The sequence below is a fragment of the Oncorhynchus clarkii genome, chromosome 28 (assembly GCF_045791955.1).
Source record: "Oncorhynchus clarkii lewisi isolate Uvic-CL-2024 chromosome 28, UVic_Ocla_1.0, whole genome shotgun sequence".
Taxonomy (NCBI): Eukaryota; Metazoa; Chordata; class Actinopteri; order Salmoniformes; family Salmonidae; genus Oncorhynchus; species Oncorhynchus clarkii.
The window spans coordinates 12,120,073-12,136,740 of record NC_092174.1 but is presented as its reverse complement, the minus strand read 5'-3'; the positions used below and the strand labels follow the sequence as shown (position 1 = coordinate 12,136,740).

General features: G+C 43.0%; 1 protein-coding gene across 10 annotated transcripts in view; it reads right to left on the bottom strand.

The window, feature by feature from the left end:
- Positions 1 to 16,668, bottom strand: part of LOC139387501 (3',5'-cyclic-AMP phosphodiesterase 4C-like) — a 57,321-nt gene that overhangs the window by 13,625 nt on the left and 27,028 nt on the right. For 3 of the 10 annotated variants that reach the window (XM_071133755.1, XM_071133762.1, XM_071133759.1), the window contains exons 2-7: positions 5,294 to 5,485; positions 4,557 to 4,598; positions 3,877 to 3,913; positions 1,708 to 1,781; positions 1,492 to 1,538; positions 1,068 to 1,180 (exon numbers count right to left, since the gene is read on the bottom strand). In XM_071133755.1, the coding sequence (XP_070989856.1) occupies positions 1,068 to 1,180; positions 1,492 to 1,538; positions 1,708 to 1,781; positions 3,877 to 3,913; positions 4,557 to 4,598; positions 5,294 to 5,485 (505 nt within the window). Of the gene's footprint in view, positions 1 to 1,067; positions 1,191 to 1,491; positions 1,539 to 1,707; positions 1,782 to 3,876; positions 3,914 to 4,556; positions 4,599 to 5,293; positions 5,486 to 16,668 lie in introns of all 10 variants that reach the window. The other 7 variants (XM_071133753.1, XM_071133763.1, XM_071133758.1 and 4 more) reach the window with 3 other exon arrangements.

The window sequence follows — 16,668 nt, the reverse complement described above, 5'->3', positions numbered from 1 at the left end:
ATGTGCAAAACTGATAGAGACATACCCCAAGCGACTTACAGCTGTAATCGTAGCAAAAGGTGGCGCTACAAAGTATTAACTTAAGGGGGCTGAATCATTTTGCACCCCCAATTTTTCAGTTTTTGAATTGTTAAAAAAGTTTGAAATATCCAATAAATGTCGTTCCACTTCATGATTGTGTCCCACTTGTTGTTGATTCTTCACAAAAAAATACAGTTTAATATCTTTATGTTTGAAGCCTGAAATGTGGCAAAAGGTCGCAAAATTCAAGGGGGCCGAATACTTTCGCAAGGCACAGTATATTGCTCACGTTGACATAAGTGTGAAATAATATCATTTTTTCTCTGTTTTAATGGGGGGGGGGGGGGGGGGGGGGGTACGTGTTTTGGCTAAATAAGAAGGAAACTAGATTCAATCGAAGTCTGAAAGAGACTCTTTATAGATATTTTGTGCAGCTACAGATACAAATGTGATACAAATTCTCTGTAGATTCATTTGGCTAGGTCACGATGCATACAGCATACAGCACTCTACATCGCAGTCATTCATGACAACTCTTCATAAAGCCAAGATGATTCTAAATCACTGGTGGGCCTTGAGCTGGTAGGATATTGCATCTTGTTTAAGTCCATCATAGCGAATTAACTCAAACTGAACCAAATCTTGATGTAAGACATTAGTAGCTTCAACCTTACCATTGAAGTCAAGGGTACAGGTGACTCATTAAAGCACCCAGGGTTATCTGTGTGTGTGTGTGTGTGTGTGTGTGTGTGCGTGCGTGCGTGGTTTTACTATCCTTGTGGGGACCAGAAGTCCTCACAAGGATGGTAAAACAAAGAAAAATTTGGTGGGGACATTCCTCCGGTCCCCAAAAGGAAAAATACTATTTTAGACTTAGGGGTTAGGTTTGCTGTTAGGGTTCCATTATGGTTAGAATTAGAGTTAGGGGTTAAGGTTAGGGTTAGGTTAAGGGTTTGATTTAGGGTTTAGGGAAAATAGTATTTTGAATGGGAATCACTTGTTTGGTCCCCATAAAGACAGTAAAACAAATGTTTGTGTGACTGTACCTTGTTGGAGGCCATCTCGCTGACAGAGTGGCGTGTCTTCAGAGTCTCCAGCTGCTCCAGACACCAGTCCAGCTCGTCCAGAGTCTCCACGGCCAGCTGCTGGAACGGCTCCTCTGTCACACCCACACAAGGACAACACACAAGGAGATGAGCCCATTGATTCAAAGTGCTTTCGACGTTCAACGTTCACTCAAGAACCAATGATTCAATCCAGAATGTTGTCCAATGACGCAAGTCCCCTTTGCGGTTTCTATGGATGGTTATATCATCAGTTCTGTTTAATCAGTCAAACAAAGATGGGTAACCTAGGAGGCAACCTTGTTAAGATCTCGCCCAACTTTTGTAAAGCAAAAAAAACAAACTTTAAACTGCTGAATGAATAGTCAAACAAACTCAACCAATCACATACTTCAGAAACCCTCACCTGCCAAGGTTGTCTTGCACATGGATGGTGGGTTACTGCCAGTTCTCCTATGGACACAGACATCCCAGTTTGAGTCAAGTTTATAAATATATATATATATATATATATATATATATAATGCATATCTATATCTACTTTGTATCTCCTGTTCACTTCATTGTTAAAGGATTTGGGGGACATGCGAGTTTGGGTATGAGAGGTGTAGATTGAACGTACTTGCTGGGTTGACGATCTTGCTGGTGGGTCAAAACGGCGAAGTTGCTTCTTACCGTCCTCAAACTGGCAAGTACCTACAAGAACGGTAAAGATAAATAGGGTACGTCATCTCTACATTGTGATAGTTGAGGTCCGTCATGTATGAATAAAAACACATACAAATTGTTATTTCAACACTAGATTAGTGGGATTCATATTTACCCTGTGAGTGTTTGTATCCTATCAAATTTGCCGTTGAATGCAAGGTACCTCAATTGTTTGTGTAAAATATTTTTGTCAGAACACCAAAAGCTACACTACAAAAAAAGTACCAAAAGTATGTGGACACATGCTCGTCGAACATCTCATTCCAAAATCATGGGCATTAATATGGAGTTGATCCCCCCTCTGCTGCTAAAACAGCCTCCATTCTTCTGGGAAGGCTTTCCACTAGATGTTGGAACGTTTCCGTGCGGGGACTTGCTTCCATTCAGCCACAAGAGCATTAGTGAGGTCGGGTAGTGATGTTGGGCGATTAAGCCTGGCTCACAGTCGGCGTTCCAATTCATCCCAAAGGTGTTCCATGGGGTTGAGGGCAGGGCTCTGTGCAAGCCAGTCAAGTTCTTCCACACCAATCTCGACAAACCATTTTTGTATGGACCACGCTTTTGTGCACAGGGAAATTGTCATACTGAAACAGGAAAAGGCCTTCCCCAAACTGTTGCCACAAAGTTGGAAGCACAGAATCGTCTAGAAAGTCATTGTATACTGTAGCATTAAGATTTCCCTTCAGTGGAACTAATGGGCCTAATCCCAAACCATGAAAAACAGCCCCAGACCATTATTCCTCCTCCAACCAACTTTACATTTGACACTATGCATTGGGGCAGGTAGCGTTCTCCTGGCATCCAGCAAAACCCAGATGGTGAAGCATGTTTCCACTGCTCCAGAGTCCAATGGCAGCGAGCTTTACACCACTCCAGCCAACGCTTGGCGATCTTAGGCTTTTGTGCGGCTGCTCAGCCATGGAAACCCATTACATGAAGCTCCCGACGAACAGTTATTGTGCTGACGTTGCTTCCTGAGGCAGAAAGGAACTTGGTAGTGAGTATTGCAACCGAGGACAGACGATTTTTACACGCTACGCGCTTCAGCACTCGGTGGTCCCGTTCTGTGAGCTTGTGTGGCCTACCACTTCGCGGCTGAGCCGTTGTTACACCTAGACGTTTCCTCTTCACAATAACAGCACTTACTGTTGACTGGGAGCAGCTCTAGCAGGGCAAAAAAATTGACGAACTGACTTGTTGGAAAGGTGGCATCCTATGCCAAGTGGAAAGTCACTTAGCTCGTCAGTAAGTTCATTCTACTGTCAATGTTTGTCTATGGAGATTGCATGGCGGTGTGCTCAATTGTATACATCTGTCAGCAACGGGTGTGGCTGAAATAGCCGAAACCTCTAATTTGAAGGGGTGTCCACATACTGTTGTATGTATAGTGTACCTTATAAGCCCCACCCCCCACCCCATACGTCATTCATGTCAGAGTCTGGGCGCCCATCGAAATCTTGAGTCAGCACATTAAAAGAGACGGTATCTGGTTTCCTGCGGGTGTCTTACCAGTCAGCAGCCATATCGAGGGAATGCCGTATTAGATTCCTAGCTTGTTCAGTAAAGTGAGTCCAGCTGTGACGCACTTCCCCCGTCATAGGCCCGGCTGCCGGGATGCGCCAGCCACATGCCAAAGGCTGTTCCGGTGGTCCTCTCTACTAGTGTCACCGGTGCCTAGTGACAGCTGTGACTTCACTGGGGCAATGGCAACAACCTATTTATAGGTATTCTTTTTTTTTAAGTCTTAGTTACTCAGGGTTAGTCGGTGTTCAGTCAGATTTCTGAGTTATTTCCTTGTTGTGTTGGTGTGCTTAAAGAAGGTGAAGCTACATTACAGCTAAATCTCATTCCATATATCTATTCTTTACGTCTTTTGTATGTTTATTGGCTAGAGAGAGATAGAGGTAAAAGGTAGAAGAGAGACTGCTGAAAGAGCAACGGGCAGGATTCAAACCTATGCTAGCAGCAATACACTGGTCATGTGCTCCAGTGGCAGCAGCCTAGACCCCCCCCCCAGGTAATTTGCTGAATCATTTGTTTGGCTGAAAAACACAGGAAAGGGCACAATATTTCCAAAACTAACCTGTGCAAATGGTGTCACAATCATGTCTTCTCCATGTCTACAATGGAGAGAAAAAACAGAACAAAATGAGGTTATGTCTAGACATTGGTTTAGGCTCTGGTCTTGATGTTTTCAAAGTACAGTAATGGAATCAGTGAAAAAGTTAAACAAATTGCAACCACTTAGTGCGCATAAAATATTTAGGTTAATTAATCCAACATACCTACTGTGGTACTAATGACTACTGTGGTACTAATGACTACTGTGGTACTAATGACTACTGTGCACATGACACATTTGCAATAATCCTAATCCTTAATCAGGACAGTTGATCAGTGTCTGAAATAAAACTTCAACAAGCTGACATTAAAGCAAAGAAAAAAGAGAAGGGTAGACCAGGCCAGGTGAAATGCAGGTCAAACAAGGGATGCCATGCACTGTACATGTTATGAACCGTTAGGTAGGGAGACATTAAAGTGCAACTTGTAAAGTTATAGGGTTGGGGAGGTATGCTAAGGTATTTTCTTGAAGCTTCACATGCAAAACAAAAATGTCTTTCTCGGGGGGTCACCTAGGGGAGGGCTTTAAGTTTTAGTCACTGGTGCCATGGGGAGGGGACAATGGCTCTGAAACCTGTAATGGAGAATGCAGGACAGGCCTTTGAGGGAACCTAAGTCAGTGTTTTGTCAAGTTCTTCTCACCGAGACAACCAGTTGACTTCCCAGTGCTTCAAGCTTTCTTCCCTTTAAAAACAGAGGCAAGAGTTGGTGACCTGCAACCGATTCATCACAAGCTAAGGTGTTCAGACACGTGGAAACTGGCTTAGGCTGACAGTAGGCTGGAAAACCAAACAGCAGAAGAAGAAGAAAGAAAATATGGAAGTGGCCAATGTTTCCGACTTTGTCTATGTCTCATCCTACCGAAGCAGAGTTGACATGCAAGCGTGCTGGGATGGAAAGAACTGCTGGTTTCAGTAATAGGGGCTTTCAAACTGGAGGACGGTAGATTTTCCAAACCCACAGAGCAATATGGTTTAATATAACATTTTGTGCTAATAAAACTGTGCGACATTTAAAAAAAAAAAGCACAATAGAGAGCTTAAGATACAGTCCACTTAGTAGGCTCTTTCACAGAATAACTTAAGTGACCACACAAACTACTGTAGTATAAGGGAAAGATTTCAAATTGGCCTAACGTGTTCCTCATGCTTTGCGATTGGAATTCCCTTATGGAAAGCGATCCAAGAAATGACTTGCTTTCCACATATGATTTGATCTGTTCCACAAAACCATATCTGTATATAACCTTGGAGTGGAAAACCTTGTATCATCAAGGTCTACAGTGAGACATCTCTGCTATGACACTTAACCAATTGATATGAAAGGAAGGTGAAAGGTCACTGATGGAGACATTAAGGAAGGGGGCTGGGGGCACTTACAGCTCACTGGCAGTGGAGGAGTTCCTCGAGGGGGCCTTGGGTGAGAGGTCAAAGTCAGAGTCGGAGCGGTAGAGGAAAGATTCCCGGCGCTGGCTGTGGGCGTAGTTGGCCTGGAGCACCAGGCCGGAGCCGGGACTGGCCTGGGGGTCCAGAGGGCTACGCCCCACCGACAATCCATTCTCAACATCAAAACTATGGGGGAGATAAAGAGGAAGAGAGAAGATGAGGAAATAATTCACTGTTCTCAACAACCAGTTCTCACTCATTTCTTCCTATTGTTCATCATTGTAATAATCGTGCTCCAAAAATCATTGGAATTTCTTAAAAACTATGCTCTGTCACTCAATAAATTGAACGCACCTTGTGCACACAGCATGCACTTACATTTTGTCGCACAATACACAAAAAAATGGAATAATTCACAACTTTGAGACTGACATCACTAAAGGGCCTCAGGTAGTCCGGACAAAATAATCAAGCCCCCCCACCCCACCCATACACACCCCTCCTCATCAAATTAAGTTCATTTGAGAAAGCCCCCAACCTAAAAATATCAAAATGGCGTCAATCCTCGCACAAGCCCCTTTCAACAACGAATGTGATTTATCAAAAGCACAGGAAATGGCAGCATTTAAAAAAAGGCCCATCATTGTTCCAAGTCACACCGATAAACCTGATATGAAAGAAAACATTTGTGGTGGAGAGGGGAACAAAAACATATAATAAGGCATTGTGGAGTTGGGTACGTCAGAAAACATTTCTATGGCACTCAGGAAGAGCAGTGTGTCTGAATGGTGTTGGCTGGTCAGACTGTGGGAACTGGCTATTTGATGACGAGGGTCAGTCTGAGGTAGCTGCTACCAGGACTCCTATCAACTAAAAAACCATCTTCATGGCAATTCTATAAACTATAAACCATATTTAAGGCAATTCATATAGATATGAACACATCCATATGAATTCAGATTACTGCATCTCTGCCATGCGTAGCCAAGGTTGACATGCATGAACAGTTCTCTTTGATAATAACGCACCTCAATAGTCTAAAGGGGCTTCCTCTCCTCGTCTCCTTCCCTTCATCTGCGACAGATCTTAAAAACACAGGTGGATCAAAGGGGACCCCCCCCAAATGAGTTCTACACTACATATCTGCCCCATCACATCCACCAGCAGAGCATTTTCAGATCTGTGCAGACAAAGGGAAGGAGACGAGATAAGGAAGCCACTGTAGATTATTGAGATGCGGCCAAGAGTCTGCACTGCTTATAGTAGAGGGAACTGGGATGCAGCCACGCATTGATTGGGCTGCAAGATCAGACATGTGATGTAGGATTCGGTGGGGAGATAAAAATAGCCCTTCAGTATTGACGTGGTAGAATGTGAGTTGTGCTATTTATAGACTATAGACTCTCAGGTAGAGTGGAGTGTCCCGATCCCACCGGGCTTGGTCCGTCTCCAGCCAAATAAAGGCATTTCCACCTTGATCCACATCCACAGTCCCCCAACCTCCTCTAACATCCAAGCTTTGCTCCACTTGGTATGCGGGTTCTGAAGAACTCCAGAGCCCGAAAACCGTTTGCAGAAACCGTGGCGGTTCTTCGGACAGAGACGGGATGTAGTTCGATCCCTTTGCAAACAATTAGTGCAGAGTGATATGAGAAAAAAGAAAAGAAAAAAAACATCACGCTAAAACCGTTATGGAACACGTAATTGAAACTAACCCGAGCTAGAACTTTCCCCGTAGACGTCTCTCGTCTGATGACACGAGGCAATGAGACAATATTAACATCTGTCGTTTGTCCGATGAGCTATTAAACAGTAGAGCCAGTGGTTTCATGGCAAAAATCAACCTTTCTGTTTTGGGAACCCCACTGGAGGGATTTCTTTTGCTGGCAGTCAGGTGCATAGTTAAGGTCATAGTACATTATATTGCCAAAACACCTGTTATATTGAATATATCACAGCATAAAGTACTATGTCTATATGCAGGAACACGATTTATACAATGAATGTATTTTCTGATTGCAAAAATTGTATACAATGTAAGTTTGAAAAAATGATATCTACACAATCTATTATATTTCTATGTACATATTCGTATTCATTCCTTTACACTTGTGTGTATAAGGTAGTTGTTGTGAAATTGTTAGATTACTTGTTAGATATTACTGCATGGTCAGAACTAGAAGCACAAGCATTTCGCTACACTCGCATTAACATCTGCTAACCATGTGTATGTGACCAATAAAATTTGATTTTATTTTGATTTATTATATACAGTGGCAAGAAAATGTATGTGAACCCTTTGGAATTACCTGGATTTCTGCATAAATTGTCATTAAATTTGATCTGATCTTCATCTAAGTCACAACAATAAACAAACACAGTGTGCTTAAACTAATAACACACAAATTATTGTATTTTTCTTGTCCATATTGAATACATAATTTAAACATTCACAGTGTAGGTTGGAAAAAGTATCTGAACCCCTAGGCTAATGACTTCTCCAAAAGCTAATTGGAGTCAGGAGTCAACTAACCTGGAGTCCAATCAATGAGACAAGATTGGAGATGTTGGTTAGAGCTGCCCTGCCCTATTAATAACAATCACAAAATTTGAGTTTGCTATTCCCAAGAAGCATTGCCTGATGTGAACCATGCCTCGAACAAAAGAGATCTCAGAAGACGTAAGATTAAGAATTGTTGACTTGCATAAAGCTGGAAAGGGTTACAAAAGTATATCTAAAAAAGCCTTGATGTTCATCAGTCCACAGCAAATACAAATTGTCTATAAATGGAGAAAGTTCAGCACCGTTGCTACTCTCCCTAGGAGTGGCCGTCCTGCAAAAATGACTGCAAGAGCACAGTGCAGAATGTTCAATGAGGTTAAGAAGACTCCTAGAGTGTCAGCTAAACACTTACAGAAATCTCTGGAACATGTTAACATCTCTGTTGACGAGTCTACGATACGTGAAACACTAAACCGGAATGGTGTTCATGGGAGGACACCACGGAAGAAGCCACTGCTGTCCAAAAAACATTGCTGCACGTCTGAAGTTTGCAGAAGTGCATGTGGATGTTCCACAGCGCTCCCGGTGACATATTCTGTGGTTAGATTCAATTACAGTTGAGTTGTTTACAAGGAACACACAACACTATGTGTGGAGAAAAAAAGGCACAGCACACCAACATCAAAAACTCAACCCAACTGTAAAGTATGGTGGAGACGGAGCATCATGGTTTGGGGCAGCTTTGCTCCCTCAGGACCTGGACAGCTTTCTATCGTCGACGGAAAAAAACAAATTCCCAAGTTCATCAAGACATTTTGCAGGAGAATGTAAGGCTATCTGTCTGCCAACTGAAGCTCAACAGAAGTTGGGTGATCCAAAAGGACAACGACCCAAGACACAGAAGTAAATCAACAACAGAATGGCTTCAACAGACGAAAATACTCCTTCTGGAGTGGCCCAGTCAGAGTCCTGACCTCAACCTTATTGAGATGCTGTGGCATGACCTCAAGAGAGTGGTTCACACCAGACATCCCAAGAATATTGCGGAACTGAAACAGTTTTGTAAAGAGGAATGGTCCAAAATTCTTCCTGACTGTTGTGTGGGTCTGATCCGCAACTACAGAAAACGTTTGGGTGAGGTTATTGCTGCCAAAGGAGGGTCAACCAGTTATTAAATCCAAGGGTTCACATACTTTTCCCACCCTGCACTGTGAATGTTTACACGGTATGTTCAATAAAGACATGAAAACGTTTAATTGTTTATGTGTTATTAGTTTAAGCAGACTGTGTTTGTCTATTGTTGTGACTATGATTAAGATCAGATCAAACGTTATGACCAATTTAGGAATCCAGGTCATTCCAAAGGGTTCACATACATATTTTCTTGCCAATGTACCTGTTTTAGGATTAAAGTCAAGACAAAAAGAGAGAACAATTGGCAAGACAAAAAATATATTATGTAAAAAATGGCTACAGTAGGCACTCCATTCAATTCTCCATCCACTTCATTCAATGGGATGTTGCACGAGGACAAGACACTGGTCTAATACAGTGTGTTATGTAATCGATGCTGAAGACCTCCTCCATTCATATGACCGAATACTATAGATACTGTAGCCACAGAGAGCGATGGGGGAGACACTGGCCGTGGCCTCACTCTCCGAGGTTGTCTCAGGGAGAGTTGGGATATGCAAGAAAAACATGTCCAATTCACGCATGCGTATTAAACACACGTGTACATGTGTGAAACAGGACACATATAAACAGCTGCATAATAATTATTTATTGCTATGGAGGAGCACAGACTGATCAGTGCTGAGACGAGCAGAGAGAGAGAAAGAGCGAGAGAGTGAGAGTGAGAGATTTCCAAACCTTCCATAACAAAGCCATCACCTACAGAGAAATAAACCTGGAGAAGAGTCCCCTAAGCAAGCTGGTCCTGGGGCTCTGTTCACAAAAAACAAACAGACCCCACAGAGCCCCAGGACAGCAACACAATTAGACCCAACCAAATCATGAGAAAACGATAATTACATGACACATTGGAAAAAATGTACCAAAAAACAGAGCAAACTAGAATGCTGTTTATACCAAAACAGAGAATACACAGTGGCAGAATACCTGACCACTGTGATTGACCCAAAAATAAGGATATGTACAGACTCGGTGAGAATAGCCTTGCTATTGAGAAAGGTCGCCATAGGCAGACCTGGCTCTCAAGAGAAGACAAGCTGAGGTGAACATGAGGTGGAAACTGAGCTGCACTTCCTAACCTCCTGCCAAAAGGATGACCATAACAGAGACACATATTTCCCTCAGATTACACAGACGCACAAAGAATTCGAAAACAAATCCAATTTTGATAAACTCCCATATCTATTGGGTGAAATACCACAGTATGCAATCACAGCAGCAAGATGTGTGACCTGTTGCCACAAGAAAAGGGCAACCAGTGAAGTACAAACACCATTGTGAATACAACCTATATTTATGTTTATTTATTTTCCCTTTCGTACTTGAACTATTTGCACATCATTACAACACTGCATATGAACATAATGACATTTGAAATGTCTTTATTATTTTGGAACTTTTATAAGTGTAATGTTTACTGTTCATTTTATATGGTTTATTTCACTTGTATGTATTATCTATTTCACTTACTCTGGCAATGTAACTGCCAATAAAGCCCTTAAATTGTAATTGAATTGAGAGAGCACAGGTTGTTCAATACTGAGACACATTAGGGCATTTCGCTCGTAGTGTACATACTGAGTGTGAGGGGATTCTATACTGAACGATGTTTGCATTGCTAGGGGCGCTGTGCGTGTATATACGTGTGTGTGAGTGTGATAATGTGTTGTGTTCTAAAAATACCTGTGCCATCACTCCCTCCCTCTCTCTCTCTCTCTTCCTCCTCTGGCTGATTCTAGACACTGACTATATGGCTATTTGTGCATCTGCAGCACGATCGCTTCTGTCTCTGCGCTGCAAAAGAAAATAGCCTCTCCGTGCTGGGAATAGAGGCAGAACATCTAAAAATAGGTTTTCAGGTGAATCGGGCTCCCACTTTCTCTCCTTCCCCCACTCCCATCGCCGAGACCACAGTCTTCCCTTCATTCATAAATATTTATGGAGGGTTTCTATTTTAATACAGATGCCGGGCTAAATTTAGTTTCCATCAAAAATGTCCGCCCACGTCTTTCCCTCGCTGGCACTCGCACACAGCTTTTCTCCTCAGCGGCTCGGTTCAAAGCCTTCTGACTTAATCATCCGTTTTTTACTTTGTTTACCTTTCGGTTGAGTACTACACGGTGACGCCGTAGGCTACCACGGTTGATTCGCTCGTACATGTATGTTGTGCAGTGCGAGAGTATACATTGTTTCCTAAGCACACTCTCGGGCTAATTGTTCGATATGTATTGAAAGTACATTTTTTTATGTGAGTATGACTACACACTTGGCACATTGGAAGTGTTACATTAGCCAATTTTGGGCATATCGAGAAAAAAAAATGAGTGTAGTCATACTGTGATACAACACATACTGCTGGACACATGCAATAATGTGCATGTTTGACTTAGTTTCAAATCATGTCCATACAACTTAAAGAGACACGCCACAGGTCTCTTTTGTACATGGATGCGAGCCACCATGGAGAAATGCTGAATATGTTATCTGTATTTGTTTGGAGTTCAGGGTTTAAAGTCAGAGCAGAGGAAGCTCCCATATGGCACCACTATGGCTTCTTTGTGCTACTGTACTTTTTTTTTTAAACCTCCATTGTCTTCTCTCATTCCCATACCTACCAGTCATACCCTCAGACACAAACAAACACAAGTGTGAACAGAAATGAAAAGGGCGGAAAGGAAAACGGTCCAAAATAATTCTGGGGGAGTGGGCTTTCAACATAAGATTGGGAACGTAGTGAGTGATCGGAGAGCTGTAGGTATTGAACATTTGAATGTGAATGTTTGTTCTGCTTGGGGTAGGGTCCCTCTACTGGGCTTTGTTGAAATCACAAGCTTTGAATTGACTAAACCGAGTGCCCTAGAACAGTGGTTCCCACTGAAGTACTCCTTCACGAGTCTTCTAGGACTAGGGGTCCTAGTACCTCTGGTTGGGAACCACTGCCCTAGAACATGGGTTCCCAAACTTTTTTGGGGCCGGGGACCCATTTTGTGATGGCAAATTCATCAGGTACCCCCTCAAAATCAGAACACAACTCTGACTTTGGCCTGTGCAATTTTTTGTTGTTGCATACAATGAGTTTTATTATGAATGCTGCAGTACATGGCCAGACTAACCAAGTCTCAGACCCTGTGAAACAACATTTTAATGCCCCCACCCCAACCCCTTTCAGTTTTAAAGCTAATTTCCGGCAACTCTACAAATTTTCCTATAGAGAAGAGAGACAATTTTGCAGTTTTAAAGCTTAAATTACAGTGCACTTATGTTCAAACCCCCAAATTTAGGGAATTACAAGAAGTAATGAGTTGAAAACTGGATCGTTGATGGAATACTGTGGATCCCTGTGAGTCTTCCAAGTCCTGTTGTGCATCTAAGTGTATATTGTAGATCAGGGCTGTTCAATGTCGGTCCTGGAGGGCGAAACATTTCTGGTTTTCGTCCTTCTCCTTTTAATATGGGACTTCAGACCTGGGACACCTCCTGAGTGCAATTAACTAGTACCCGGTAGAAACAAAAAACAGTAGGACCGGAATTGAACAGCCCTATTAATAATATGACATTGTGTTGTGTTGTATTGCACCATCTACCTTCTTCCATAGACCCGTTGGCCAAGTATATTTCATCTGTTGTTGCTAGCAATATTCATATTTCTTTTGTATTTCATCTTGCCACGGACTCCCTGCAGTGCCTCCGCGAACACCAGTTTGGGAACCATTGCCCTTAGAACACGAGAGGGATGCTAGTAAAAACAACTATTAGTAAAAACAATAGCTATTGAATATTTATTGTGATTTATTTTCTTCTTCTTCTTCTTCTTCTTCTTTGAAATTGGTCTAGTCGTAATGTTCTTTAGTCTCAGTGTTCTTAGCGGTTCCTGTCCATTAGTGTTCATGTTCTATGTTTTGTGTGGAACACAGGAAGAATAAATGTTGCTTCTTAAAATAATAAAAAAAATAAACGAAAATCATCATTGATATTCTCATGATAAAAGCCCTTCACACATGAAGATTGCATGATACCACACTAGTTCTAAACACACATTTTCCCCTCTTGCAATCAATAAGATATCATTCATTATCATAAAAAATCTAGGTAAGTTACTGTCAGGGCCGTAACTACATTTGAAGACATAGAGTAATTAAAAATAGTATATATAAGGGCCTCCCGAGTGGCGCAGCAGTCTAAGGCACTGCATCGCGGTCTAAGGCACTGCATCGCAGTGCTTGAGGCATCACTACAGACCCGGGTTCAATCCCAGGCTTTGTCACAACTGGCTGTTACTGGGAGTCCCATAGGGCGGCGCACAATTGGCCCAGCATCGTCCGAGTTAGGGGAGGGTTTGGCCGGGGTGCTTTACTTGGCTCATCGCGCTCTAGCGACTCCTTGTGGTGGGCTGGGCACCTGCAGGCTGATTGTGGTCATCATTTGCACAGTGTTTCCTCCGACACAGCTGGCTTCCAGGTTAAGCTGGCGGGTGTTAAGAAGCGCGGTTTGGCAGTCATGTTTCGGAGGATGCATGACTCGACCTTCGCCTCTCCTGAGCCCATTGGGGAGTTGCAGCAATGAGACAAGATCGAAATTTGGGAGAAAAAGGGGGTTAAATACACATATATATACAAAAGTATGTGGACACCCCTTAAAATGAATGGATTCGTCTATTTCAGCCACGAAATCGGGGAGAAATAGGGGGTTAAATAAACATATATATATATATATATACAAAAGTATGTGGACACCCCTTAAAATGAATGGATTTGTCTATTTCAGCCACACCCGTTGATGACAGGCGTATAAATCGAGCACACAGCCATGAAATCTCCATAGACAAACATTGGTAGTAGAATGGCCTTACTGAAGAGCTCAGTGACTTTCAACGTGGCACCGTCAATTTGTACATTTCTGCCCTGCTAGAGTAGCCCCGGTCAACTGTAAGGGCGATTATTGGGAAGTGGAAACATCTAGTAGCAACAACATCAATCATCTGTCATCGGTTGCAACACTCACTACAGAGTTCCAAACTCCCTCTGGAAGCAACGTCAGCACAATAACTGTTAGTCAGGAGCTTCATGAAATGGGTTTCCATGACGCTACAGCATACGATGACATTCTAAACAATTCTGTGGTTCCAACACTGTGGCAAGAGTTTGTTGGAAGGCCCTTTCCTGTTTCAGCATGACAATGCCCCTGTGCACAAATCAAGGTCCATACAGAAATGGTTTGTCGAGATCGGTGTGGAAGAACTTGACTGGCCTGCACAGAGCCCTGACCTCAACCCCATCGAACACCTTTGGGATGAATTGGAACGCAGACTGCGAGCCAGGCCTAATCGTCGCCCAACATTCGTGCCCGACCTCACTAATGCTCTTGTGGCTGAATGGAAGCAAGTCCCCCGCAGCAATGTTCCAACATCTAGTGGAAACCCTTTCCAGAAGAGTGGAGGCTGTTATAGCAGCAGAGGGGGGACCAGCTCCATATTAATGCCCATGATTTTGGAATGAGATGTTCGACGAGCAGGTGTCCACATACTTTTGGTAATGTAGTGTATATATCAGCAGTTTTCCTCTTGTTTTATGTCACTCACTGACAGTCGCTCAACTAGCCCAACTCAGTAAAAAAAAATGTTTGGTAAATTAGTGTAGTTAGTCTAGACAGCGATCTAAACTTGTAGTAATCATTGCCAGGGCACATGACCAGGTGCCCTGACCTCCAGGGGGCCCCATTGATTTTGTTAGTCACACTCACTCAGATATCATATTATCATGGCATAAGTCATGGTAAAATGTGTAGAATTGCAGGAAATTTGCTTTAAAACTGCAAAAATGTCCCCCACCCCATGGCAAAATGTGTAATTGCAGGAAATGTGCTGTAAAATTGCAACACATGTTTTTTATTTTGTAAAGCGAAATTAATTTGTTTACTTTTTGTTAATAAAATACTTTTTTCTGCTAACAGATCATTATGTACGTATTAAATGATAGTTTTTGATCCCAGGTCTGTGTTCATGTGAGTTAACGTGTAGCGGCTAATTGTATAGCTAATGTGTTTGTAAATCGACTGAGGTGAAGGAAGCTACAGCAGCCAAGGTGATAATGATCTGCGGTCATTTTTGCTGGTTTTTGCTGTTCTCCAAACAGCATTTAGAGTTTTTAAATTGAATAGAAGAATCCCCACACCCCAAACGCCAGCCCGCTGTCCGGACCTCACTAAAACAAACCCTGGTGACTGTGCAATCCAAGAGCTTCTGTGTACAGAACCGCATTAGGCTGGGGGCCAGACAGACAGACAATGAAGACAAACCCACAGGAGCAAATACCATGTTTCTCTGAAACACACCTGATTCTCTGTTGAAAAGCTCACATTCCAGGCGGAACCTTTCCTGAAAGAAAAGGAGGCGTGTTACTTAATATACTGCCTGGTAAGTAAGCGTGATTGATGTCAGCCTGTCAGTAGGTTGGCTACCCGACACCCTGCCTGCGTCACTGTATGTCCCGGCTGCGTCAATTCCAGCTGGAGAACATTAAAGCACTGGGAGCGCCCTGCCTGCACTGCGGGAGGTCTACCTCGTCCCTCTGATGCACGGTGCGAGTGTTGGAGAGAGATTAGGAGAGGCAGAGGAGAGTAAGAGTAGCCCCGGAAAAAAAACAGGCCAGGCCTGTCATCCGACTCCTCATCCATCGTTCTCATCCACAGAACTCTCCAGACATACACCCACTGTACAGTTAGTTACACCAGACTCCAGCACCGGCTGGCCAAATCATAGGGCTTTGAAATGAAGAAGCTCCCGCTAACTGCTTATAATGCTACTTGCAGAACTTGGTAGGCTATTGGTTTACTTTACAGTCCTGGTAATGGTGTTAGCCCAATCTTTACTATAAAATCATGTCGTAATAAGGGACACGATACCTTTGCTACCTAATGTTACTTGAGAGAATTCACCGCAATTGACAACTACCTACTACTAAATGGTGGATAATGAATCCCAAAGAGTAATTATTTGGTAATCATCATGAAATTACTATTTTACCATTTCTATGTCCTATCTGGTCAACAGAAGCCTGTCAATTAAAGCCCAGTGTCTCACTTTTTTGAAGCGAGAAGTGCTAACTCTGACAAGGGTTCGTAAACAGAAATTAGCATTGTCTTGTTATAAACTCCATTGCACCTGCAAGGGTAGTAAAGAGCAACACCACCAATGCTATACGGGACCCTTGGGACATTATGACCCTAACCCCTAACCTTAACCATAACCATAACTCTTACCTAACCCTTACCAGAACCATTTAAAATGTAAACTTCAATGGGGGTAGGGATGCCCCAAAGATCACAGATAGCAAGGACCCCTCAAAGAGGGAAGGTAGGCAGGAGGAGGCGAGATCAGCTGGGACCATTCTAGCCAATGAGAGGGAACACACGCATGTGAACAACAGGCACAACTATTGCGTGCTTATCTCACTTGGACAGATTTTGGGCGGAGTAAGCCCTCTTGAGTCGCCTCTTCTTCTCTGGCAGGACTTGTAACATGCTGACTAGACCGGGCGTGTGCATGTGTTCGCGTGCGCCATCGCGCGCTTGTTGATTTTGTCCACCCATACCAGATGCAATCAGGACACACGGGTTGAAATATCAAAACAATATATTTGGGGACAGGTAAAAACAGCGTGTCTTTGTGAGACGC